General features: G+C 46.0%; 2 protein-coding genes across 2 annotated transcripts in view; both read left to right on the top strand.

The window, feature by feature from the left end:
• The window catches only part of THUMPD1 (THUMP domain containing 1), a 230,899-nt gene that overhangs the window by 150,568 nt on the left and 52,336 nt on the right, over window positions 1–27,995 (top strand). The gene's annotated exons all lie outside the window — the stretch shown is intronic.
• Window positions 32–14,078, top strand: GPR139 (G protein-coupled receptor 139). The gene is made up of 2 exons (XM_068206892.1): window positions 32–279; window positions 13,008–14,078. Exons 1-2 carry the CDS (start codon window positions 51–53, stop codon window positions 13,940–13,942), a joined length of 1,164 nt encoding a protein of 387 aa, XP_068062993.1. The 5' UTR covers window positions 32–50; the 3' UTR covers window positions 13,943–14,078.

The raw sequence follows: 27,995 nt of genomic DNA, 5'->3' as shown, positions 1-27,995 counted from the left end.
CCGCCCGGCCCGGCCCGGCCCGGCCCCGCCGGCTGCCCGGGGGCCGCGCCATGTGCCGCCGCCCGCCGCGGGGCCGCGCCGCGCTCGCCGCCGCCGCTGAGCGTGCGAGGGGCGGCCCGTGCGGCGGAGCGAGCGCCGGCAGCGGGGACGGCGGGTCCATGGAGCACAACCACATCCACCTCCACAACGGCTCGCTCCTGGCGCACCACCGCTATGGCTGCGGCTTGGGATACGCACCTGTCGTCTACTACAGCCTGCTGCTCTGCCTCGGGCTGCCGGGTGAGTGCCGCGGGACGGGCGAGGCTGCGGGGCCCCGGCAGCGCCCGCCGGAGCGTTCCTGCCCGCTGTGCGGGGCGGGGCGCGGCGACGGGAGCGCCCGCGGTGTCCTCGGGATGCCCCGGGCTCCGCGTGCCCGGCGGGATGAGCGCGGGCGGTTCGGACAGCAGCATCTCCCGGACAGCAGCATCTCCCTGACCCCAGCATCTCCCGGACAGCAGCATCTCCCTGACCCCAGCATCTCCCGGACAGCAGCATCTCCCTGCCCGGCTGCCGTCCCGGCGCTGCCTCCCTCGCCGGGGTTTGTCCCTGCCTGCCCTCGCCCTCCCCCCGGCTTCGGGCATCCTGACTTTGAACTTGGCATACAGAGTCAGCCTGTCGTGAAGTTTGTGCCATTGTCTTTTGGCCATGCGAGTACCAGAGCGGTACCCAGACGGCCGGGTCCCCACCGAGCGCCTGCCCGGCCGGCAGCGAGCACGACTGTAGCTGCCGAGTTTTTCTGCTGCAAATCCCCACCCGGCTCCGTGGGGCAGGGCTGGCTTTAGGAAACGACGCGCCACCACCACGGAACTTGACTGGGGAAGGAGCACGCTGTCAGGAGCTTACCAGACAGCCTATCCCTGTGGCTGGTGGAACAGGACAGGAGGTACAAAGTCCAGTCTTGAGGTCAGTGTGATGCAAAGGCAGTGGCAATGCTGACACTGAGACCCCTGAATGCAGGTACAGGGCTCGGAAGAAAGTCCCAGCTGACAGGCAGAAGTCTCCAGAGTGTATAATCCTGATCAGAATTTCCTGCTTAAAAAGGGGACAAAGACGTTATAGAGATGCTTGGAACGAGAAAAGCTAGAGACAGCATAAATAAGGAAGGAAAGGATGTCCCAAGCTTGGATGTGAGCACCTGTGAGGCAGCAGTGCCAGCACACAGCCCCAAATGTGCAGATGCCACACGAGCATCACATCGGCAGTACTGTCTGAGCCCAGACAGGGACTGAGCAGGTGCTTCCTTCTGGAGGGGGCTGCCTTGGCTGCCAGTGAGATGCCTCGACACGCAGGACCGAAGGGAGCTGCTGTAGTCACAGTGGGCAGAGCTGCCATCCCAGCACAGCTTGGGTGGACAAACAGCATGTCTTGCTCACTGGCTTAACAGCTCCAGCCTGAAAGTGACTTAGAGTGATCCCAAGGACAGGTAGAATAAGTTGGGGAAAAGTTCAGATGCACCAAGGTGAATTGGTATTTTAAGGGTGATAAAGGAGAGTTTGGTTGTGTCTGTGTAGAGCTACACATTTTAAGTGCTATGTGGAATGGCCATCAGCAATGATAGGTAATACTCTACAGTTTCTAAATGCTTGTTCACCTCAATTCCTTCTTCAAGCAATTATTTCATAGGAAAATTTTTAATCAGACATGAAGAGAAGCCTGCCTCTGAGCAGCATGCATGCAATTACCACTCTCCATATGAATTTATGTGCTTTGTGTTGTTTTGGTTTGGGATTTTTTTTTTCCCATTTCTGGCTTTTAATTAAAATTTGCCAATTGGCTAATAGTTCAGAGAACTGGAAAGTTAAGTCCTGTATTTACCTACAGAGGATGCAGGGCACATGCAAGTATCGGTGCTCCCAAGCATTGATGAGTCTCAGCCCTGACCTGAACAGACCCAGCCAGCAGGGACAGGAGGTAGTTTCCTCTTTATTAATTCCTATGGGGCTGCTTAGATGTCCATAGTAATGACAGGCTCTGATTCACCAGTCCCCTAGGAACTGAGCAAGACCCTCTCAGGATTATCAGGTGAAGAAGTAGTCATGAAGCACTCTGTGGCTAAGCTTACCTTTGTAGGTTTCTGAAATGGGGAAAAGTCTTGCATGCACAGACAAGAAAAATCATTTAATGAACGTTCTGCACATACTTGCACCAGCTCCCTGAGGATACTGCATTGTAATTACAGACCTAACACTGTCATTCTAAGAACATGGTTAAAATCAGACATGATTAGCAGTGGTCCAAATTAGCAGTGGTCTCCTGCATTTTTCAAGGGATCAGACCTCAGTTGATTAGAGCAGTGGCACTAGTGCCAGTGCTTTACAGAACTAGCCAGAGCATGTGGTGGTGCAGCACTGCAGAGTTCAGTGGGCTTACATCAGGTGTGGATGTGTCCAGAGCACATTGTCTGAGGACAGCATTGGCACTGACCTGGACTCACTGCACATGTACAGTATGCTGAGTAAATGCACAGTGTGCTGAGTGCATGAGAAATTCATGAGACTGCACAGAGATGAGAACAAGCTGGATGTGCTTAGGGGAAGACTTACACAGCCAGGCTTCATTGAGGATGGGGTACAGGGTGACAGCAGTGTTAAAAAGAGCTTTTCATGTTTTAATTTGAAGCTGCTCTTCAGTTTTTAACATTAGAAATTTGTAAAGGTAGCACACTTTACTGGCTGTTAGAAAAAGAGTCCTGAACTATGTGGGATCTTAATTAGCTCCGTGTGATGCCAAGAATTTAAAAGAAACCCTGTCCTCAAACACAGCACTAGTGCAGTGTTTTGCTGAAATAGAGTTAACTCCTTGCTACAAATCTTGAAGAAAGACTGAGGAGAAGAGAAGCCAGTTAACTGTTTCTACCTTTCCTGCTGTACTGTCTGAAGGAAATTTCACTAACTCAACAACTCCACGTTGAGGCCAAGCGCTGCCAGGCTTGGCTGTGTGCACAGTAGAAGCATCCTCTGCCTCCCACCCGTGTATAAACCAGGCACCTCAGCAGACCCTGTTCTCAGCAGTGGCTCATTCTCCCTCTCTGTTCAACCAGGCACCAGAAAGCCTGTAAAGAGCAGAGAGGAGAGAGAGCAAAGTGAACTCCCTTCAGCCCTGCTCTGGCAGTAGCACACAGAGACAAGGGCCAGGCTGCACCCTACAGAGCCACCACTGCACACTGACCCTGCACGGCTGCTACTGCACCTGAGGTGCCTGCAGCCCTACCAGGGGTCAGCATGCCTTCAGACTGCTGGGCCAGGAGGCTGCTTCTTTTCCCTCTAAGCAGAGGCTGGTAAGACAGAGACAGTTTTTTGAAACTTGAGTGCAGGCGTGCAAAGGTGTCCGGCAGGTATGCGGTCCTGCTACCAGGAGTGGGGGGTCTCAGGATAAGGCTGCAGGGAACAAGGAGAAAATGCCAGTGCAAACACGAGGCAGAGGCACTGGAACTGGGGTCCTCTCCCATTTAGAGGGAAAGGTTTTATGGAGCATTTTTGGAGCTGTTCTGCAGCCCCTGCTCTGTTAACCCTATACTCCCCTTGTCTGTCAGAGAGAACCTCTGAAGCACCTGCAGTGAGCTGGGAGGCAAGAGAGGGGCTGGAAAAAGTCTTAATAGAAGTATTTCTTGCTTTAGTGTGAGAAAGTGCTAGGGAAGGGATGGTGTTGGATATGGAGGAGGGAATAAATTGCTCTGATTCAGTCCAAGAGGGGGCTGGTAAAAGTGAGAAAGCAAAGATCAACAGGTATCACTCTCAGTCGGTCCCTTTGTCAGTGAGAGCTGCACAAAGCAGCTGCACCAAAGAGCTCCTTCTGTGGTGGGGCCACTGAACACAACCAAGAAGGTCAGGCACAGAAGCAGCACTGCTTGCTGCAGACACCTGGCTTTGACCTTGATTCCTGCTTCATTAGGAGGAGCAGCAGCAATGGAGTTGCCTTGTATGCAGTCACTTTTCCATCAGGAATAAGAATGTATTGCTGCTGAAAGGACAGAGCATCAGCATTTCCTAGATCAGGGTCTGGCCCGATCCACATTCCCAGGGCTCATCTCATCCTGACAGTGTGAGAGACAGAGTGAAATCTGGCTTTCTTAGCCAGTCCCAGTGGGATTGCTGGTTCCATTTTGCTCCCCCAGATGCCTACGTGGAATGTGCCTTGGCTCCGGGGATCATTGCATCTCAGTGACACAAAGCACAACACCTTTACAGCATCTCCAGGAGGCAACAGACTCACAGCAATACCCCAGGGAAGTGCCGCTCCAAACTTCAGGAGCCTGGTCCACAACTGTTTCTTTTATTTGTGCTTTAGGCTTTTGCATTAAACCAGTCACACTGATCTAATTGTAGATTCAGGACTTCACAAGCTTAGGAAAACGGCCTGGACATGCTTGGATGCTCCCAGCTAGAAGGTGTAAACAGGTAGTGTTCATGTCAGACTTGCTGCTGAACAAGGTGACGTGGAGATGGGGACAACCTGGGTCATTCAAAGCCCAGCCAAGCACAGAGTGCGTTCACAGGGCTCCATGTGGAGGGAGAGAAGCTGCAGTCCTCACCTGGAGGAACATGTCAGCTCAGCAGGGGTGCCTAACTGGTTTAACACTCTGTGAAGAGACAGATACACGTTATGGACCTTGCCCTAACAGATTACAGACTGGCTGTCCTTGCACAGCAAGGCAGATGCTTCCTAGGGTCTTGGATTGACACACGGGTGCACTGTGCCTGTGCAAACTGCAGTATAGTCATAGGCAAGCTGAAAAGATAGAGACCTGATCCTTCTGGAGCCTTCTCTCTACATAAAATTTGGAATTAGGAGGATGTCTGGGAGATATGCATGACTGGGTCATCATCTTGGCAAGGCAGGTACTGTTGGTGGGTTGAGCACCCCTGATCAAGAGACCACCACCATGCAGCAGCCCGGCTGTGTTCCCTCCACTCGTCGGCTGTGTGGGGGAACAAGAGCTGGAGAGCATTGCTGTCCTTGTGCCCACAGCCGTGACCCAGTTGGTACCACGAGCAGTAAGGGGGACAGGTAGCAATGTTTGTTGGTGACTCACGTGGCGTGTAGTAGCAGTAAATACCAAAGCAGGCAGAGGTAGGTGTACACAGAGCACACAGCACTGTAGAAGTGTCTGACTCGTTTTGGATTCTTGCCATCTACTGCCTAGTATATTCTTCTGCAATCACAGTACAGGCTTCTGATTAAAGAGACCATTTCCAACACCTGGATAAATAGCCTTTCTCATAGCAGCATACCTGAAAAATGGAAGTGCTAAAGGAAGATCCAAAAATATGAGTGGGAGAGTTGTTACAATGTAGAGTTATGACCTTGAAAAAACAGCACTCTTCTGCTGCCGCTCATTAGTGAATAAGAACCAAACCCTCCTGAGACCTAATTCAACCACCCTTATTACTCAAAGGCCATATATTCTCTGACTTAAAATCTGAATTGGACACAAGGCCAGTACATTGCATCCTACTGAAAAGGGGACAAATAGGTTGCCAGAACTTTAGCTTGGCTATTGGAGCAACTAAAGAGCACTACAGCTCATTTACAGTAGCAGTACTGGACAGAGGGGAACAAAACTGCTGCTAACATGCTTGAGTCATTTCCTATTGTAAAATGAATGCTTGTTCTTTAGGAGAGAAGAACCATTATGAAAAATAATAGATTCATTCTGTTCCTGCACAGAACTGATGACAGCAGAGGTGTGCAGATGGGAGTGATTTTGTTTGGTCAGTACATACGGAGACGCTAAAATCTTGCAGCCTGAAAGGCAGCATGTGGCTGAATCCATGCTAATGCATGGATTGTGGAGAAGTTGATTGTACATTTCTGGATGTCACTAGACAGAGTGCAATTGCTAACTTTGGATTTCTTCTGCCACGTCAGTAGGAAGCAACACTGTCGGGGCTGTAATGATAATGAGGTGCCATATTTGGGAGGCTCAGCAGACTATGAAGTGCACAACCTTGCATGGCAGGCTGCTAAAATGGATTGGAAAGGAAAAACTCCAAAGTACATTTTTCCTTGAAATGACAACGACACAAAAGAGAGAGCACAGCCAGTTTTCACGGTAGGTGGGTAATGCAGAGCCCCCAGTTGTTAAGTCAAAACATTCAGAAGCACTAGGCAGTCTAATATCCTGCTGTTCTTCATCCATCCCCTTACTTAGTTCTCTCCTCCTCATCCTCTTTCTGCTCCCTTCTGTGAAATGGAGGTGAATCAGCAGAAACAAGCCAGCAGAAGGCCTTTAACCACACACGTCACAATTTGGTGTAGGCAAACAAACAACACGGAGATGTCCTGGTGGGGTGTGTGCTCTGCTTTCACACGCCAAAGACAAAGCAATCCCTGTCCACAAAAGTTTCCACCTGCTGTTTCAGGTGGTCTTTTTGAGCCTATAATCTCTTTTCTTGTTAGCTTTGAGACACCAGAAAAGGAAACAAAGCCAAAATGCACTCCTTGATCACAGGTGGCCTTACACACAAATCAGTTTTCATTTTGCAGAATACAGATATGTTCTTATATATACTAAAACCCAATGTCTGGAATGCCCTTGGTGCTGTTCTTGGGGTGATTTCATGGGAGAAGGTGGTATTAGATTGCCCTTCAGGACCCCAGTGTGGTTATGCAGAGAGAGTGAAGTGCAGACAGCCAAGCAGGACCAGAATTGGCAGTACAGAAGATGACCGAAAAGAATTTTATCCCTTTATCCATGGAAGAAAAGAGAAGCTTGCCTGTTGTAATGCTGAAATCTTCCCTTCTACCACCTGGAACAGAGTCCCTGCAATGTACAGTCATTAATCCTCTCCATCTTTTCCATCATATGGAGTATTGCCTGCATGGACAGGCTCTAGAGGTTGCTTTGGGTCTCAAGACAAATGACCTGTCAGTCAGTTACATCAGACTAAGATATTTCTCACATATTTGTTCACTCCAATTGTGTTTTCTTCAGTGTCCTGACTACTACACCAAAGAGTGATATATCTAGTGGGGATGCAGTATATTCTCCGTGGGGGAATAAAGCCAAACTGCAGTGGTTTTACAAAGCCTGTAATTTCCTGCACACTGTGTAAAATTGGCGTAGTCTCTGAGAAAGCTTGGCCATGGGGTTTGCAAGCATGAGCTCCTATTGCATTACCTAATGCTTTAGGAAGACATAAAGACTGGTTTATTTTAGCAAAACCACAATCAAAGGTAAAATCCTCTTAATTATTCATGTTCAGTAAAGAATTCATGGCAATGCCCTTATGAAATCACATCCTCTCTCCATCCCAGTCATCCCATGAAACACCTTTGGCACCTGCCTCAGTACTTTGGCATTTGGTATCAAAAGGGTAGAATGGTTTTGTCACCCTGGAGCTCGAGTTACTCAGCTTGAGACCCCTTACACTGCCCACATTTAGAAGCCACAGACACGTGCCAAATGAGACACCCACATGGCCTTGAAAATCCCTGTCTGTCCAGATACGTTGCATGAATAACCAAATTCCTTTTATGGTTTCTGCATCATTTTGCAGATCACTTTTTCTGTTCCAGGACCAGTTTCCATTAGAAAGCTGTACTGCTCTAGTAGCAAGATGCAAGGCTAAACTTTGAGATATGCATTTTAGACATTTTGATCCTTGTGTAGCTACCTCTAAATGAGGCTTTGGAGTAGCAGGAGGAATGTCTGGGATTCATTAGAGACTTTCTGCTCTGTAGGGCCATCTCAGGAAAGGTGGATAAGGAGGGTGAAGATGGCAAGAGGAGAACCAGATCCCTGTCACATTCACACACGTGTGGCCTCAGTGAGCCCAAATCAGACCTCCCCACATGCCAGCCTAATGTTCCTTCTGGGCTATTCTCATACAGCAGAAATAGCCCTATTTTATACAGACAGCTCCAGAAAAACTCCAGTGGTCTAGGAGAGCCAAAAGCAGCACAGTGTAATGACACCTTTCTGCCAGACAAGCTGCTGCACTCCAGCCTCGGTGGCTGGCAAGGCTCAAAGGGAGTATCAGCCACTGGCAGCTCCGTGCCATTGCTGTGTCTGTGCCCTCCAACAGTGAGGAAGTGCTTGTGCTGGATTGAAATCCTTCTCTGGCCTCTGTGCCCCACTGATGGCTAATGCCAGCTGCAGAGCAGAGTGCCTCATTCACTGCATCCTTCCCCAGGGCCATCTCAGCTAATAAATGCTGTCAGTGAGAAAAACGGCCCCAGAGGCCAGATTTCATTGTCAGAATCTGGCCTCTGGCACTGACTGTCTCATTCACTTGTGACTTGTAAGCACAAGGCCGTGCTGTGTTTTCCTGGCAGTAGCTAACCCAGGCTTCTGCACACAGGAGGGAGTTTGGGCTGTCCTGGACAGGAGCTTGGGCATCCTCTACCTCCAGGTTCTCTTCCACCCTCCGAACTGGCATGGTCTGTCCCTGCACATGGGATTTTCTAAGCACAAGCCACACGAGGGCCTTCGTACAAGATGTGAAATCTCCAGTAGCAATCCTGCATCCGTGCCTGCCGTAGTTTTGTGATGCTCTTTTTTTTTTCTTTTTTTTTTTTTTTTTTCTTTTTTTTTGGCATATATCCCCTCTCCATTCCCTGGGAGATGAGGCAGGCACTAGCAGAAGCTGACAGCTCTTCCCTCATGGGGTGCCTTGCTGTGTGCTGTTTGACAGCACTCAGACAGCTGAACAACAAATAAATCCATTTATTTTCAAAAATCAATCCTCACAGGAACTCCCTGGGAAGACAAAACTTTTATTGCACTAATTATATTCTATAAAGTATCCATTTATGCTTCTCAACAGTTTAAGGAAGGAACTCAGGAGATGATACTAAAAGAGAGGAACAAACTGAACCACTGTTCAGTCTGTGCCCATCTGCTCTAGTACTGAGTTTGATCTACATTGGTTTTAAGAGGGAAATGAGGATCTACCCTATCGTCTTTAAGGGCAAACAGCATCCACAGATCATTTAAAAAGATCACGTAACCAGCTATAGCCAACATAAGTAATTATAATGTATTTACATTGCCAAAGTATTCTTGGTTGTTTTTTATTAATAACCTCTGTTATATAGCACCTTTGTCAGAAATCACCCATTATCATCAGCTTCTCCAGAGAGCTCCCACACAAAGTAAGTGCTGAATGCCATCCTCATCTCCAGTCTGGCAGCTATTGGTGAGCAGCTGTGTTAGGAACCGTGGTCAGATCTGCCTGCTAGACACAGTACCTGTTTACATTTGAATATTGCCTCCTAGCTTAGAGGAAATCATCAATTCCCATCAAGTCAGAATAACCCTTTTTCTCACAGCTTATTTTTAGCATATTGTACTTACATTCTTGGAGTTCTTAAATCTGAAAATGAGGTGTTACTAACATTTTTTCTGAAGCAACTTAAAATGTCCCATTTGTAAGCTGTCTCTCTGTGCCAGTCAGGTGACTACTGCTAAGCCTGCAGAGAAGTTTCACACGTTACACAATAATTTGTGGCAATCCTAGCAACAACTGTGTTGGGTAAAAGGTATCCATTATATTCCATGACCTAATGTTTATCACGCTCAGTGATCAACACTCGTGGCTGCTTCATGTAGGTAGTTTGTAAAGCTGAACTGCTGAACTACAGCACCAGCCTTGTTCCCAGTGCAGGGAGCTACTGCTGGTGTTGTAAAGGCCACTTGACTGCACAGGCTGCTGTGTACGTGCAAAGTGCTCTCAATTAAAAAAAACAAAACCCACAAATAAAGGCCAGAACTTTGCCTTTTTTTTCTTTAGACAGATATAATCACTCCTGATCAAGCTCACATGCATTGAAAATAGTGATTGAAAGGAGCTCTTCAAATCCCCTGCAAAAGCTGTGTTAGACACTGTTTGAGTGATGATTGTAATCCACAAAATGAGAAGCTGGGGGCAAAACTGTGCCCTAGGGCACAGGCACTGCTTTGAGGCACAGAAGACTGCCCAAGCTCTGCAGCCAAGGCAGCACAGCTTTGGTATGGGAAGTAAACCCAAATCCACGCAGGGACCAAAGTTACTCCTAAAGGAAGATCCCTCTCAGACACAAAAGACCTCCAATGGCATGAATTTTGGTGCTGCAGTTTGTACTCAGGAGCTGATAAAGTCAGAAGAGGTGTCAGAGGAGGGATGTAGGTGTCCTGTGATGAAGCCTGGCTGAGTTAGAAGGTTGCCTTAGAAGCAACCTGGAACAAAGGTGTTTGGGTATCAAAGGTGTCTCAAATGTCTCATGTCCTCATGTCTGGAGGGAAAGAATTGAGACTGCCATTTTGTACAGTTGCTTCTAAATCTGCCAGCAGCACCTCAAGGCTTCAGCCAGCTAGTCCCCAATCAAGTCCTGGTTCTCAAACAGATATTTATAAATTCAGAATACTGCACTGCAGCAAGTGATGCTGGAATAAATTCCCATCTGTCATCCCCTAATCATCTCCCAGCACAGTGATCAATCTCTTTCAAATTCAAATGATCTTAACCACTTAGTATCTAGAAAATACACTGCAAGAAATGGGCAGTGTACCATCCAGGACAATTTAGGGGTGCTGACCTATCCAGCAGCTCTATGTAGCTCCACCTACATTACAGCAAAGACAAATATTTTTGTATCTCCATCATCATCATCATCATCTATGCCATAGTTCTTATCACAGACTACCGTGCTAGTGCAAGAATTAGTGTCAGCAAGATTAAAATTTGGCCACAAATACTCTTCTATCATCTTTCACCCCCAGTGGGTAATCTTTGCCCACAGGAGAGCAAAACACTGAGGAGACACTCAGGAGTTACTGAGAGACTGGCACAAGGACACAGTTGGTCACACAGAGTGGTGTGCCCACCCACTTCCCATTTTTACTGAGCTTTAGATACTGTTTCAGGACACACCAAGGACCAACTTAACACTGGCTAGGAAATGGATGAAGGACTGAGGCATCCATAGCTCATCTACACTTTCCCTAAACAGATTGCAGCAGGAAAAATACTCACAGACCCTGTGCTAAGACATTGGCATACTGGCAGCTTTCTGCTGCACCCCAGAATGTATCTGTTTTCACAAAGTAAATGGTGTTATTGTAATGATGATATTTCATATCATCCAGCAAGAAAAAAGCTCTAATGTGATCCCAGGGAAAGCATTTCCAATACAAGATACAGTAACCCTTGCAGAAAAAAATTGGGTAGATCTTGTGTGTACTTGTCAGATCAATTATCTAATCTGCCTCATCAAGCAAGGCTCACTGGCCTTAGATAAATAACTTGCATTTCAGCACACTGCTGTGGCTGGGATCCCTGAGAGAGGCAGGGGCAAAGGGTACAAGGGACTGCTTATAAATCTGCTTCTGTAGCAAAACAGAGTGGGGTTAGAACCATCAGCAGGACCCCTGCAATAGATAGAAAGTGTGAGGAGCAGGGCTGCTGTACCTGCACACAGCACGGCTTCAGCATCCCTGCAGGAGCTGCTCTGGCCGTCAGGCCAGAGTTACCAGCAGGGACCAGCGCCTTCAGACATCCCCCTTGCTGCTCACTGGCTCCAGCTGCTGGGACTGGAATGAGTCAGGTCCAGAGGTTTAAAGAGAAGATACACCCCGTGGGTCACATCCAATATCTGTGAAGCTGAGCCAGTCAGCCTGGCTGGCCAAAACCAGCAGTGGCTGCAGAGCCATGATAAACACTCCAGCTCGAGGATTTCCTTGACAGTACATCACTCACTGCATCTCCAGGGCTCATCGGCAGGCACAGCAGAGGCATTTCTAAGCAAGTAAGTGAAAAATGACACAGCAGTTCTGCCTGTATCACCTCTTGTCTCCCACGTCTGCGCTGAGCTGAAATCAATGCAGTTGCATTCACGTTAATGGAGGACAGAATTGGGAAAATTCCCCTGAAGGCAATTTGAGAGTGTACCATTGGAAAGATCGTGCTTCTTTTTTATTTTTTTAATATAGGAAGAGAGTCAGTTGATTGTCATGTTTGGTCTCAGTTTTTTTTCCAAGATACAAAATTAATACATTCAGTTAATGCAAAAATAGGTGAGGGCTGTTAGTCAAGATCATTCACTCTGCTGCAGTTCATTTCCCTGGTGGCAGAAATCTGCTCCCAGACAGCAGGCTTTGAAGGCATTCATGAAGGAGGAAGTTTTTTCAGTGCCAAGTAAAACAGTTTTTAAAAAAACAAGCATTTTCAGTTGTAGGACGTGTCCTAGGCCATCATTACCTTTATGTTACCAACTTCCTTATTCTCTGGTTTAAAGGCATCTTTACAATTATTGTTGATTTGTTTTGGGAAATCCATCAAAGCTGGCAGAAATGTTTGAAGCACTGAATGCACAGAAGAGGTGATTTACAGAACTTGGGAAAGTATCAACTACAAACATTTGGCAGTCACTTGTACAGTAAAGCAGATCTCTGATTTTTAAGCACTTCTTTAAGTATTCTAGCCAAGTGATACCAACCTCTGATGGGAACAATCTTGTCTGTCTCATTCTAGCCAAACTGATAGTAGGAATAATAGGAATTAATTTTTTTTCCTATTCAAGACTACTCAGTAAGTTCTAGTAAATAAGAGGAAGTAGTTAAAATTTGGCTACACCTTAGTGCTCCAGCAAATCCCTCAAGTACTACAAGGGATGTTTATATTCTATATTAATATAAACTACCCTTCTCATTCATGCCTTGTTATATGAAAAAGTGAAAAAAACAAGGTGGGAAATAAGAATAAATGCGTGAGTGACCTTTTTTTCTCCTGCTACCACTCCCTTTGTGTGCTCAGACAGGAGTCCCAGAACCCCCTGCTCAGGGGGTGGATTCACAGCTGAAAGCAGGACCACATGCTCCTGTCATTGCAACAGCTTCTCTGAGAGACCCGACTGGGGTGTTTTCCTTTTGGTTTCTTGAACTTTATTAAGGTGGTCATGTTGCCAAGTGCTTGAAGAACTTCAAGGAAGTGCTCAGAATAGCTGATGTTACATCTTAATAGCTTAACTCTGTGTTTCTTTCTCCACAGCAAACATCTTGACAGTCATCATCCTCTCCCAGCTTGTAGCTCGCAGGCAGAAGTCCTCCTATAATTACCTTCTAGCTCTAGCTGCTGCTGACATCCTGGTTCTCTTCTTCATCGTCTTTGTTGACTTCCTCATGGAAGACTTCATCTTAAACAAACAGATGCCTCAGGTACTGGACAAAATAATTGAGGTTTTGGAATTTTCTTCCATCCACACGTCGATTTGGATTACGGTTCCGTTGACCATTGACCGGTACATCGCTGTGTGCCACCCCCTCAAGTACCACACGGTCTCCTACCCTGCTCGTACTCGCAAAGTCATCGTCAGCGTCTACACCACCTGCTTTTTGACCAGCATCCCCTACTACTGGTGGCCCAACATTTGGATTGAAGACTACATCAGCACATCCATGCACCACGTCCTCATCTGGGTGCACTGCTTCACTGTGTACTTAGTGCCCTGCTCCATCTTCTTCATCCTGAACTCCATCATTGTGTACAAGCTGCGGCGAAAGAGCAATTTCCGCCTGCGAGGGTACTCCACAGGGAAAACGACAGCCATTTTGTTTACTATAACTTCTATTTTCGCCATACTGTGGGCGCCAAGAATAATCATGATATTGTATCACCTCTACGTGTCCCCTATAAACAACAGCTGGCTGGTCCATATTGTGTCGGACATCGCCAATATGCTGGCACTGCTGAACACTGCAATTAATTTCTTCCTCTACTGTTTTATTAGCAAAAGATTTCGCACAATGGCAGCTGCCACCTTGAAAGCCTTCTTTAAGTGTCAGAAGCAACCTGTGCAATTCTATACAAACCATAACTTTTCCATAACAAGCAGCCCTTGGATTTCCCCAGCCAACTCTCACTGCATCAAAATGCTTGTTTACCAGTATGATAAGAATGGGAAGCCTATAAAAATATCACCATGAAAAGGCCAATAGTTGGAGTTTCCGGGTGCAAGTTCCTTTCAAGTGGTTACATCTTCAGGATGTAATTTTCTGAAATGGCTGTTTTGAAGAGAAGTCATTTGATTTCATTTCCTTGGGTGGCCAGGGGTAGATCAGACTGTCGGGAGGAAACAGGAGCACTTGATTTTAGGAGCAAAAGTGAGAAGGCAAACAGCTCCATCTCTTATATAGCATTTTGAATATGCTTCAGAGTTCAAGTCTTAATGTTCAGTCACACTCAAACGTTTTGCATCTCAACACCAGTGCAATCCAAAGTCATCAGAAGGGCAAAGCCACAGCAGTGTTTAATTACAACCTTTTAAAACACAACAAAACCTTACTTGACCATCAATTTGCTATCAAGAAAGAAAAAAGATGCTTTTGTGTACTGTGGAAGGTGCCATTTCTGGAGTGTGCACTTGACAAAAATTATGTGTTGATTCTGGCATGAAATGCCACCACACACAGTTGTGCTGTCAAGACCTCCTTGCAGGAGGCAGCCTGTGAGACACAAATGGTGACAAGCCTGGTTTTGGCTCATTTGAACAAAGCTCGAGGACCGATACAGTACCTGTTGCAGCCTTGGCATGGAAAGCAATCCTGCAAGCTGCCAATATTTGTGTGTTTTAAGTTGTTACTTAAGAATGTGACTGAGACAGGGGAGCTCGAGGGAGGGAGGGATGTTTCTAGAGCCAAGAACAAAAGCAGCATCTTTCCCCAACTATTTCAGTCATGGTGTCTAAGGACTTTCAAGGGTGAAACCAAGTCCTGCCTAAAGCAGAGTTCTCACCGAAACTACTCCTGTGAGCAGTGATCAGAGCCTTCAAGTTCCTTCTTAATCAATACAGATTCTCAGTTAGTTGTCCCCTGTGTTCAGGCCTTTAGGGATTAACATATAAAAACCTCAATTTAAGATTTTCTCCTGGTGGATGATGCCATCCTATTGCAGATTTGCCATAGTTGTTAAAAAAAAAATGTGAAAGAAATCCATTTAATATCCAACAGCAGTAAAAACATTAAAGCCTTAGTTTAAGCTGATCTAAGTATTTAACTTATTTAAAGGAGGTTAATTTCTCTTCCTTCACACTCAAAGACCAGCATCCTATAAATGCTAAGTACAGAAAATAAGAGATTTACAGGAAGGCTGAAAATGCATTTTTTTAAATTTCTTTCCCTTTCAGATCTTGGCATGTGGTCTTTTGGAGCCACGTGCCACAAACTCTTTATTCGTTGGGCACTTACTAGAGCCTCACTGGTGTGAGGGCAGTGAAGGTGTGTGGTGAACACAAGCCCAGCGTGGTCAGTGCACAGGGCAGATCCTCAGGATCAGTGGCAGCTTGGTGCTAACGCTCAGTTTGTGCCTGCGCCCATCTCCAGTGCCAGCAGGGAGCTTGTGGTGCACCAGGAACTAACACAGAGAGGTCCTCTGAGGAGGGATCCAGCCAGTCCCGCTATGGTGGGATCAGGGGGCTGAAAACATCTCTCTAAAACACATGGATGGCTCAGCTTTGGTGCAAATCCCCTAAGAAATGCCAAGTCCTGCTGAGGACAAGAGCCTGGCTCCCTTGTGCCACAGAGGTCGTGTTTGCATGATGCCTGGTACCCACATCCTGGAAAAGCCAACCCCCCAAACCCAGGCTCACCTTCCCCAGAAGGGAATGGCAGCAGAAGGCACAGGCCATGGACACCAGGCCCCCAGGCAAAGAGGTGTTCTCCAGAGAGATCCGGGCTCGCTCAGGGCAGGAAGGGGATGCCCAGGGCCCCAGGACCACACGCTGCCAGGGCCCTCCCCGTGCCAGAGCTGCTCAGCAATTCTCTGTGAGGTGCTGAGGCACCCCAGGGACCCCCGGCCAGAGCAAGGAGAGGGGCACTTCTGGGGAAATGGGGGCTGAGAGCAAAAGCTGACCCTCTCCAGCCTCACCCGCCGAAGGGATGGTATCCATTTAAATGTCCCCAGAGAGAAATGAGGAGCTTCTCAGTCTGTTGGCTGTTCATCCTTGTGGTCCCAAAGCTTCACCCTTGCAATAATAAAGTGTAAAAGGGATGCTCAGTCTTGCTGCATTTGCCATGACAAGGTTAAAATTATTGCTCCCTTTATAGTGTTTTTACAGAAAATCAGTTTTGTGGCCATCCTCCCTGCCCTTCTCTCAGAAACCTCCCCCTGGTCTTTGTCAGTTGGTAGAAACCAAAGTTACCTTATGGAAAAGGTACTGTATGTTTCATATTGGAAAAACACTGTATTTATAACTTATTTTTATTCTACATTTGTTATGAGGAATGCTTGTCTGAGTTAAATGTGAATGAGTCTGAAGTGCAATATCTATATAGATAAGTGGTTCATTTTTGAGAATGTATCTACTGAAAAAATACCTATTTATACAAGAAGTTCACTATTCTACTTAATATAATAGTAAACTTAAAGAAAATAGTGAATGTTTAGGGCTTTTATTTATTTAAAAAATTCAATTAAGTGCATGGCATATGCTGCCATTCACATGCTGTGACTTATTAATTTTTGTAACATAATGTTTATCCTGCAAACTATCAGTGTCATCTGATTTTTTCTGTCCTGATAATGTATTTTTGTAAATTACCGTATTTAAAAACAAAAATCTTTCTGCATATTTTTTTTTTCCCTATGAAAAATAACGCATTTAATTCTTGTAACTTATTTGGAAAAACTCTCAATCGTTATCCATATCCTTTTAGAAATGACAAGGTGCAATTTTCCTGTACAGTGGATTGATCATTTCACTTCAGATAATTTAGGGCTTTAAAAGCTTGCTTCCAAAGCCCTTTGAAGTCAAAAGGGAAGGTTTCTCCTGGGTTTTGTGGTTGGTTTTTCCAATCCCCATCGTTTTAGGAGGGCTTTGGATCAAGCTGTATCTTGTTAGCAAACATTCAAAACCTTCTTAGAGTCCAGTTTGGATAATAAAGCCTTGACTTTTTAGTCTGCCATATGGGAGCTGCTGTTGATAATACTTGCCTTATTTTTGGTTGTGTGAAGCATCTTGCAATGACTGTTGCTAACTAGCCATTGTCTTGCTGTATTATTTGTACATCCTAATTTTCCAATAGTAAAAACTTAACCAAGCACACATAGTGTCATTATTTAGGGAAAAAGTATCCTGGAGACAAAACCATCTTTGTTGTGGAGATGGTCTTTTGTACTCTAATTTATATTTCAGATATCTACAATTAGAAAAAATAAGCTGTGAATGGACAGTTTTACAATTACTAATAGTTATACGTTCTTGAAGACCACAGCTAGGAACAAAATACTTTTTAGATGAGTTGCTGGTATATAAAATTATGGGACCTATCACCTATTTAAATTGTGAATATTGATATTTTCATAAGTAGACAATATATTGTGTTTGACAAACTTGTTTGTATTATAATAAATTATGGTGCATAACTTACTACCGTGTTTGGAGCTATTGTTTGATTTATGGATTCTTATTATATATTTCTGATTTATAGATACTTATAATACACTACAAATAAGAGATAGAAAGTGGATTCTGACCCTCAGGAGACTGCACATGGAAGAAGCCAAATATTTTTTCAAATTAACATGACTAACACTGCAAATTTCATACCCCTGGCAAATGCAAAACTATCTGGGATCAAGCTCCTTATTTCTCTGGAGAAGTAAAACGACAAAAAATACTAAAACAAAGCAGAGAATAGAGAAGAACCTGACCAGAAATTTTCAAGAGATCAGAAGAGATCAAGAGACCAGAAAATGTCTTAGAGCTCAAACACTGAAGGGTTAAGCACACCGAGAGGACCATGCAGGCAGTGCTTGTCAGATTTCCCTGCTGTAAAAGGCTTGGGAACAGGTTTTAAAATACAGCTTCAAAGAGACAAATGAGGGGAAAGGGGCACTGTCAGGCTTGATGGAGCTTATCTGAGTTGCTCCTTAAGGAAGGAGCCTGGGGTCTGCCTGTCTCGATTCTTTCATTAACAGCTGTGGCATGAGAAGTACTGATGAAGTGTACAGGTTATAAAAATGGAATTATACTGCTGGCAGAGGACTGAAGGACAGGTGTTCCATGTAAGAATCAGATGACCTTGCAGATTGCAGTGATAAAAATGGGATGAATCCAACAGTAATAAACACAAGGTTCTCCCCTTGTCTGCCTCTAACAATACATTTGCTATAAAACCTCAGCAGTCAGAAACAACCAAGAACCCAGTTGTGCCAGCTGGGCTTGAATGACAATGAGTCACCAACACAAAGCAGCTGAGAAAAATCCCAGACTGTAATCACAGACACTTCTAACGATACAGCAAGGTATTAATTGCATTTTATAGCACTTCATGTGCTATATGCATATGTATATAAAGGGATAAATAGAAGTGCAGAAAAATTTGATGAAACTGAGCTAGAACAAAAATAAGCAGTTACAAATTTTCCTCAGGTAAATGTGTCCTGGAAGTTAGAAGACATTCTAACAACCAAAGCAGGGAGACTCAGCAAAAGCCTTGCTAGCAGCCCAGATCTCCCCACTGGTTTTAAATGGAGCCTGGTGGGTTCAGGCACAGAATTATGAGAGGAGGCAGGTGGCAAAACACATTGGGACTGTGCTTCCTTGGAGCTGGCAGGTCCCTAACCCAGCTCAAAGGACAGCAGAAGTGTCCATTGATCACATCTCATGCTGAGGGGCAGCATAAGCCACAATTCCTTCAGCAGCTCTCACTGTGGGTGCTGCAGGTGGGACCACTCCAACACACCCCACTGAACTCACACCAACTCTGCCTCAGCTTTCAGTTCTTCAAACACCTTTTGAAGCCCAGCAAGAAGAGTAGAATTTTAAATATCAGCCTCATATAGTCCTGAACAATTAAATAATTCACTCTTAGCAGGCTGGGGCTGGATTTGCAGGATCTACATTTCTGACAGCATGCAATTAATTCCCAGGAGTTGCCAGACACACTAAGGGGGTTGAAAGGCTCCAGCCTTTTGTAATAAATAGGCATCAAAAATGAATTTACTATTAGCTTCCTACAGGGAACCAAATACACATAAATAGTTATTACAATTACAAAATTTTATCAAAAATACCCAAGGCTCATGTTTTCCTTCCTTACCAACAGGCTAGAAATGCTGCTCCACCTCTTTCTCCCAATCTGCACCCTTTTCTAGCAGACTAAATGGACAAGATGAACTGCAGGCAGAAGTATGATAGTGAATATTACAGCCTTACAGATTAATTTGCTGCATACTGAAGACCTTCAGCTGTGCATGGCTCAGCATTGGCCTGTGCTGTACAGCAGCATCATGAGACAGCCCCTGGTCTGAGGATTTTGCAGGGACAGGTGGTGTCCAGGCAGAGCCTTGTGCTCCAGCAGGTCCAGCAGGTCCAGGTTTATCACCAGAGGACACAATGAAAAACGACGCACCACAGCTTTGGTCACCATGAAGAGACTAATTTATTTTTTCTGACTCCAATCACTTATAGTTCTCAAAAGGTGCCAGTGGATTGGAAGGTGAACGTGCCACCTCTCCAACAACACTGGACAAACTACCAGTCTATCAAATTTCTCCGCCTCTATGAAAGAATGCAAAACAATAGGTTGTTTACAGAAAGTTGCGTGAGAAAGTTCTCTACAAGAATGTAAATTCGGAAGGCTTTAGAAAATCCTAAGAAATCAGGGTGACACAGGTTAGCCTTGGAAAGGGGTGGTGGGAAAGGCAAAAATGTGGAACAGAAAGAGGCACACTGTGATGCTGTCCCTGCAATGGCAAGGAGAGAGACCCTGGGATGGGTTCTGCTGCTGGAACCTGGCCCCAAACGGGGTGGTGACCCCCAGGGGTGGGCACAGCCCTGCAGACAGACAATGGCCTTCACACTCCCAAACAAAAAGCAGCAAAGGGTTACAGGAGGGATCTAAAACATCATTGGTGTTCTAAAACATCATTCCTCCCACCCTTCCAGTGTCACAGCACAGTGAGGGAGCCCATCAACAGGAGAAGTGCCCAGGCCCCTTGCTGTCCCTGCAGATCTGCCTTGCAGCTGGGATTCTCATGACATGAAGATGACTGTCATGTAGAAAGTTCCCACTAGCCACTCATCCCAGCCAGCAGAGAGAAATTCATCTTGGCCACTGAAAATGCCCAAAGTGCAGCAGAGGGGACATATGCCATGGCCCCAAGCTGTACATCATACAAATGAGGACAATGAGCCCTGCCTCCACCAGCCACCCTTCCCACTGGGAAAATGGCAGAGAATTTAAACAGTCAAGATTTTCCTTCCTGGATTTTGTAATGGAGTTTGCAGCCCAGCCTCAGGACAACCAGACTTTCCAACAACAGGATGGAGACATTCAGCCTTGTGAATAAAATATCACTGTGAGCCTGGTGACAGGCAGTGGCTTCCAGCAGTACCTTCCTGGTCATTTGTCACCGTCTTCTTTGTAAATGTAATTGATTCTGCTGGACTGAGCTCCCACAGGTTTCTGTCCTGCAGGTACAGACCTTCAAGGTTGCTACATTTCTAGAATAAAAGTATGAGTAAAAGACCAAATCTGAGATGTCATGTTCAGGAGGAAATCCATCAGCCTATGACTAGTGCACATCTCGGGTATTGGGCTAAATTCACACAGGGCTGCAACCAAACAAAATTGTACATTTTAGCAAACATTGCTTAAAATTATCTTTAGCAGACATCCATTTTCCTGAATTTCTTCTGTGTTCTTTTAATAGGTCTCCCCTCTCCCCCATAACCTTTAATGAAGAAAAATAGAGTACATACTGTGGAGTTTTTCCTCATTTTTCCTTTCTTTTATCTACTTATGAGTTTCAGCAACCTAAGTGAACTGTGGGCAGTTTAAAGGAAGGGATGGCTGTTCCCACTAGCACAGGAGCAGAGGAGCCATTTGTATTACCTCCTCTTTTAAGCTTTATTTCTGGGGTCAATTTAGACAGAAACAAACCAACCCCCTGTCTCTTGCTGTGCATCCTAAACAGGTCAGATGATGTCAGATAATTGCTTTGCTTGTGTTTAAGACAAGAAGTTCACATTGGTGATGTTGAACCATGAGGTGCAACATGCCCCAGCTCCTCCAGGAGCTTCTGCTCTTCCTGAACTATCAGCTCAGCTCCAGGCTCAAAAATGGTCACCTGTCCTCCCACTGTGACCTGCACAGCCCAGCACCCCCACTCAGACCCCCTTTCCCTGCTCACCCTGTCCCCTGCTCACAGACAGACAGGGCTTCTCCACACCCTGTCCCTTTGTCCAGCCTGGCAGGGATAGGGTGTGCTACATGGCAAGTTTGCTTGGAGGGGGAAATGGGGAAATCTGGGGGGGTGCTGCTATAAGCAACCCCTTAATCCCTAGACTAGAGAGCATTATACAGAGCCCAGGGGTGCAGAAGCCAAGACCAGAAGATGCTTCTATTTTGATTTTAAATTGTAGATATCAAACGAATCATATTGCCTACATCTCCCCAATCTGATAAAATATCCACTTTAAAACAGCATCTGTTGATATTTATCACCAGTATTAATAGAGGTTGTGCAGGGGGAAAATAGCTGAAATTTAGCTTTATAGCTGAAAATTAGCCTTACAGATTAAAGCTGACTCAGATTAGAAAAGCACGAACTAAGTCAAGAGAACCAAGAACTATCCTGATACATAAAAACATTTGAAAGGAGTCCCCCTCAGTGCCAGCACAGCTCCGAGTGGACCAGAGGTGCATCCTGCCCCTGCAAAGCTCCACACACCAGTGGTGAGGACAAGGAGCAGCCCTGTGTGCACGGATGGGGTGCAATGTGCCCAGCTGTGACCAAAAGTATCCCCAGCCTGGCTGAGCCAACCAACAGGCACAACTGCAAGTCATCCAAACCATCTTTTGAAGCTGCATCCCAGAGGATCTCCAGCAGACATCTGGCCACAGCTGGCTGCTTAATCAGCTGCCTGCAGGAAGAGCCACATGCATAATAAACCAATTTTCATTTAAGCCAATCTTGCACTGGTGTGACCTTTTCCAGGAGTGCATTTGGGCAAACTCCAGCAATCAGCAGCCCTAAAGCTCAGCAGCTGCGTGCGGGGAGCGACCACTGAGCGCTGGCAGCCCAGCCCAGGGTGCAGCGAGGAGCAGAAAAGCACGAGGTGTTTGTGTCTGCGTCTGTGAGCGCTGGGGAGAGCGGCACTCGGGGGACACGATAAGGCCACACATCTGCAGGCTGCCTGGAGAGGCTGCTTGACATGCAAAGCCAGCACTCGCAATGGGAGCTGCAGCAGCGCTGACTCAGAGGGGAAGCGAGGAAACGTGCAGTTTAATTAAACTACTCGGAGTTATCAAAGTGGGGCAAACAGAGGAGCAGCACAGGGCAATCCAGGGGCAGAGGCTATCACCTCATACAGGAGCACACTAGTGTAAATAAAAGAAATCCAAATCAAGAGCATCAGTGGGTCTCCGGAGGGAGGAATCCAGGAGGCACCAAGACAAGGGTTAGGCCACTACAGAGTCACAGAATCGTTGAGGTTGGAAAAGACCCTCCATCTCCTGGAGTCCAGCCATAGTACAAAGCAGCAGAAAGGCCAGAGTTCCTCTGATTCACCACCTCAGAGGGGCTGTACGAGGTCCCTGCAGACTGTGGGTGCTGCAGACCATGCAGGGGGACCTCTCCTTCAAGGCCTGCCCCCATAACCCTCAGTCTTGTCTTAGTTATGGCCAGAGTGAGTAAGACAGCAACACTGGAGCAAAGTGCTGCTTCCAAGTTACATTGGTTTTGAGTGGCAACGTTTTGGCAGCAGGGAGGACCCTCCTGCAGCACAGCCTCCCCTACCCTGACCCACGGCACAGAGGGCTGCCCGTGCTGGACACTGCAGGTTGGTTTTAAGGCTCTGTACAAGCAGAGACATTAACAGCAGCACTTAATAGAAGGTCACACTTGTTCAGTAGCCGCCCCACATCTGCCAGCCTGTACCAGCTACTGCATTGCAACCAGCAGACACACTGCAAGGCACCCCTAAGCACGGATGCAACCACAAGCCAGCAGGTGAAGGCAGTGGCAGAGATGACAATCTATCAGTGCTGCTGAAGTACATTAAACAAAGCCAAACCATTCTCCACTCAGGCCTCTCTGCACTACTTATCCTCTTACACCCCCATAAAGCAGCTAAGGAGAAATATCAGTATCTTAGAGGGGTTTTTAACAGCTGAGTTTATCATCATTTCCCCCCACTTCATTAAAGTCCTGGGGAGATGTATGAGGACAAGTTACCCTTCTCTGTGGTGAGTCATCCCTGGCCTTGCCCACTTAGAGAGGTGTTTGATTGATTCAGGGTGAGAAAGCCCCGGATGGCAGAACATGCTGCCTTACCAGCATTCCCACTGTGCCCCTTCAGCAGTGCAGGACTCACCTGCAGGGACCCAGGATCAGATTCATGAGCATCAAGAAATGGCAGGGCTCTGCTCCCATTGGAGCTGGGGTTAAATTCCAAGAGAGAGCTGAGTGAAGATATAGCTCAAGCAGCTCCACATGGTTTTGGAACCAGGTTTAAAATATTTAAATGTTCCAGGAGATGAAAGTATTGACTACTAAATGGATTCAACAAAACTCATCCTCATATTCACAAGAGACTGAGCATTTAAAATCTACATTGCACACATTTGCCAGTGATTTTCTGGAAAACAAACTATTACAAGTTAAAGGACTTTGCTGTACTTTTATTTGTTTATTTTTCTAAAAGACAAAACTCAGGCTAGTTTTGACCATATAGTCCTCTGCCTCCAGGAGGCCACCAGACATCCCTCTTGGCTCACAAGCCACACATCTACCCATGGCCACACTGGGACCACAGCAGGTTCCCTCCCCATCCATTTCTCTAATGATCAGTGGGTCACAAAGAGGAACATAGACTCTTTTCTTGTTAATCAATGGTTTCGGGCAGTCGGTATCAGACAGGGAAAATCCAGCTTTTGAATTCTTAGAGGTGTTCTGACCTTGTCCTTCAGAGCAGGTCTTTACACCCAGAGCTCCCACCTTTACCTGGAGCCACACCAGCCTTCTGCAGCAAACAGCTCTGCTGACTCCAGGGAGCCCTGAGAGCTTGGCAGCCTCTGACACAGCTCTCACATTATGGGGAAGCAGGTGGAGAAATGAATGTTGCTGTGGGTTCTCAGACTGGTGTATACCAGCCTCCTGATGGGTGGGAGTGCCACCACCCCCACCTCGCCTCCTGGCAAAGCCATGTCCTGCACCTGCAAAGCCCCATCTACTCAGGCAGCACTAGCACATTCCCAGTGGCCACAGGATGCTCATTGGTGAGGTCTGTGACACAGCTCACACACGCAGGGGCTCGGAAATGTGAGCTGCTCGTGTCCAGTGATCAGAAGAAATGATGTTTCAGAAGCAGCTCATCTGGATAAGCCTTTTAAATTACATTGTCCTCACCAAGACATCTCAATTTTTACAGTTCCTAACCCTTGATGTAAATAAACAAGCAAGAGCTGAAGGCTGAGTTAGTGCAGAGTCAGACAAAGGACATGCCAATATCTGCAGGCACACGAGCACTTTGTGAATCCAGTTTATAATGAATTGGGCACACTGCTAAGGTTTGGCTGGCCAGGCTGGCCTCCCAGCAGGTACAGAGATTTGCTTCCTGACCTGGGGATAGACAGCTGCTCTCCATGATGTGGGGATACTCCTCAGGATCACTGCCTGTATTTTTTTAATAAATATTTTGTTTTGAGAACTTCATTGATGCAGAAATCTGCTGTAAGGATTACTGCAAATAGATGATCCTACATTAAAGAGCCACTTTAGAGCCAATGCATGATTTCCAGAAGACCCCTGCCTCCCTCAGGAAACCACAATGTACACTCTGCATGCAGGGACAGCTGCACTAAAGTCAGTGTCACCTGACAAAGCTGTAGCAAGCTGAAGGTGGCTCCATCAATAACACCAAATACTGTCTGTGCCACATCTGGTCACTTAGGACAAGTTTCTGTTGCGAAGACACTTTACTTTATAGCTTCATTGTAGAGGAAAAGCTGAAGTTTTTTTCAGTGGTTTAAGGATTCAGGAACAAAAATTCTGCATATTTCCAGGGAACATATTCCAACATCCAGCATCCAGCAATTTAGGTCATGCTGGCCTTGTTATGCTGAAGACTTCTGCTCTGAGACAAGCAGCTAGCTCCAGAGGACAGGGCCCTAACACATCAAACCAGGTGATTAACACGGACAGGCCAAGAGCTTCATGCTACACTTTTTGTGCCAAATGCACTTGAAGGACTAATATGAAACACTAAGAGAAGTCACAAATGGACAGAAGGCTACAAACTGTGAAAACAGAGCCAGGGCTGGGAAATCCAGGAGACCAGGCCAGGGTGTACTTTCCACAATGGCTGTTAACGCATTTTAGCCCTTTCTACCATCCTGAAGTCCCTGGGGGGATGGTGGGGGAGCGCCACCTTGCAAGTCCTGAGCAAGCATAGCAATCAAGTGCATAGAGAGACTGTGCTGGCATGTCCTGCAGCCCAGCACAAGGTGGGAAATCTACAAGTAGGCATGGGACATCTCAGCCACCCAGCAGCAGAGCAGTGACGCTGATGGCAGCTCTCAGCCTGGACCATGTCCCAGACCTGGCACCTCACTCAGCTCTTGGGACACAGGCCACCAGATTATCATGTAATGACACTTCACCAGACATTGTGATAACTTCACTGTCCTGGGAATGGTCCCAGCATGAGCAGTTAACCCGCCACACCTGCATTTCCTACCTGCCAGAGCAGGCTGTGGCGCTCACCACTGTGCTTTGTGGACATTTGGAAAGGTCGTGTTGCCACGTGCCCTGGCAGTGACTGCTGCAGCAGTGAAGTCCAATGTGAAGCAGTCATGCTGCAGATCTGATCCTGGTGGAGCAGAGTGCTCCAGGGAGTCTCCAGATGGTACTTCTGGCACTGCTTGATTGTATTTGCCAGGGACACCCCAGAAAACAGTATGCAGGCATTGTAACTCAATGAAACTAGCTGCTAGGCACGAAGGGTTAACAGTTCATCTAGAAAGATTAATTTATGCCCAAAACCCTTTCTGTTGTCACTCACTGAGAGAAAAAAGTTAAGCACTGTAAAATGGGCAGCGATAATTGCATTTCCTTAAGGACGTGTCTGGCAGGAGGTCGCTATCTGCTCCATGAAGTACGTGACCATGATACTGTCATTTTGACAGAATCAATGTATGTAGTCATTAATCTTACAAATTAAAAACCCATAAATCTCTGTTAAACCCACTGTCATTGATTAGGAATTACATTACCACAATACACAGAAGCCTTTTAATTTTGTTTTTCCTCCAAAATGAATAAACAGGTCTGTTCAGTTTATCTTCTCCTATGCTGGAGTGATAAAGGGCAAAGCCATTTCATGGCTATGCATCATTGTTTTGGAACAAAATCATACCTAAGAAGCTCAGGAAAGGGGGGAATGAAGAAGAAAAATTGGTTTCTAGGGATGTCATTTAGCCCAATTAGCTATTATTACTTCTCAGGAGTACCAAACACTGAGGCAAACCTTAAATCTTGTAAATTTGGTTGCTATACACCCTGTGAATAATCCAGCATGTCTCCTCATGAAAAGGATAAGGACATCTTTTCTGTTGGATTTTTACCTTGTTGGCTACTTTTTTAAATGCTCCTAGCCACTGGAAATAGTCCAGTTTGATCAGTTATCCAATGAATCGACCTTCCAAGGTAACAGATAATTACTTCTCATTGCAGTAATGACTCAGTAATTCACATAAATGACAAGGAAATCCACTGCTTTCTTCTGAATTTTGAAATCTGGGTGGTGCTCTAAAATGCAAAAGCAGACATGAACTTCAGAATAGAGACAATACAATTAGAGGCAGGGATTGATGTTCTGATAGTTCAACACACAAGTGCTCTGCTAGACCAGCCTGACTAATCTTCACTACAAACCCTGCAGTTCTGGCGTGATTAGGTCACCACTTCATCTTGTTCAAGTATTTGGGAAGCAAAGTAAGGTCTTTCTGGTAATTAGTAATAAAATTGGGACCTACTGTTCAGATTTAGCCATCTGTCAGTTTTACTGCTGGGAGGATACATATAATAGAAGACTTCTGAGGATAAGGACTCAGACAAGAACCTTCTGGAGGATGTTTCTGAGAACAGCTGGTGAGCACAGGAATGGGAGAGTGAGCACCCATGAATACACACCCAAGGCAAGACCAATGTCCCAGCTGCATTCCAATAGCTCCAGCAGGAAGCAGAATGGGCTCAAGGATTGAAGCTTGTTCAACTCTTCTATCTTCTTCACTCACCTTTTCTAACAATGCCCATCCCCCTGGCTTCAGACAAGGGGGAAAGAAACTCTACAAGCTGTTGGAGTTTGGATGCAAGCACCTCGATGGAGGGTAATTAAATATAGCATATGTTCTCTTTTAGTACTTGTTTACAGCTGGAAGATCAAATGATTTTCTCAGACTTTGATCTTGATGCTTCTCCTTGAAAAAACACACAGACACGTTCATTGGACCCTAGTTAGAACTTTTTAGGGATGATGTTGATTGGATTCAGTGTCCTTTGGCAGAGGTGCACGCCTTCAGACTGGGGAAATAGACAGTTTTTCTAGTCTGTAAGGGGAGTATACCGACAAATTAAACTGAAAAGGTGGGAAAGTTCAGGGTGCAAACCCCAAAACGGCAGCTTAGGAACAGAAGTTAAAGAAGCAGCCACCCAGGGTCTCATCCAAACCTCAGGGCTGCTCTCTTTGCTTTGTCCCATTCCTGCTCTGAAGTGTTGGCTGGCTTGGGACAGACTTATCATTGCAACTGCACCAAGGACAGTAGCCTTTTTTTAATAAAAAAGGACATCTATTTTGTGTAAAAAATCTTTTATTGGCACAAACAGGTGTTATGCAAGAATTTATAATGTTCTCACATAGTTAACATCAGTAAGTTTTCCTGATTTTCTAGCTAAGCTGTTGCTCTAAGGACACAAGGCAAGTTGTATAATTTAAATTGTCCCCAAGACCAAGCCCAGCCAGAGGAAGCTATG

Source organism: Anomalospiza imberbis, chromosome 16 (genome assembly GCF_031753505.1).
Source record: "Anomalospiza imberbis isolate Cuckoo-Finch-1a 21T00152 chromosome 16, ASM3175350v1, whole genome shotgun sequence".
Classification (NCBI taxonomy): Eukaryota; Metazoa; Chordata; class Aves; order Passeriformes; family Viduidae; genus Anomalospiza; species Anomalospiza imberbis.
The sequence above is the reverse complement of the archived record's forward strand: the minus strand, read 5'-3'. Positions and strand labels throughout refer to the sequence as shown.

Bases quoted from the DNA above. Each gene is read 5' to 3' on its own strand.
- GPR139 (XM_068206892.1), top strand. From the start codon at position 51: ATGTGCCGCCGCCCGCCGCGGGGCCGCGCCGCGCTCGCCGCCGCCGCT. The intron at 280-13,007 runs GTGAGTGCCGCG...CTTTCTCCACAG, and splicing joins GCTCTGCCTCGGGCTGCCGG to CAAACATCTTGACAGTCATC.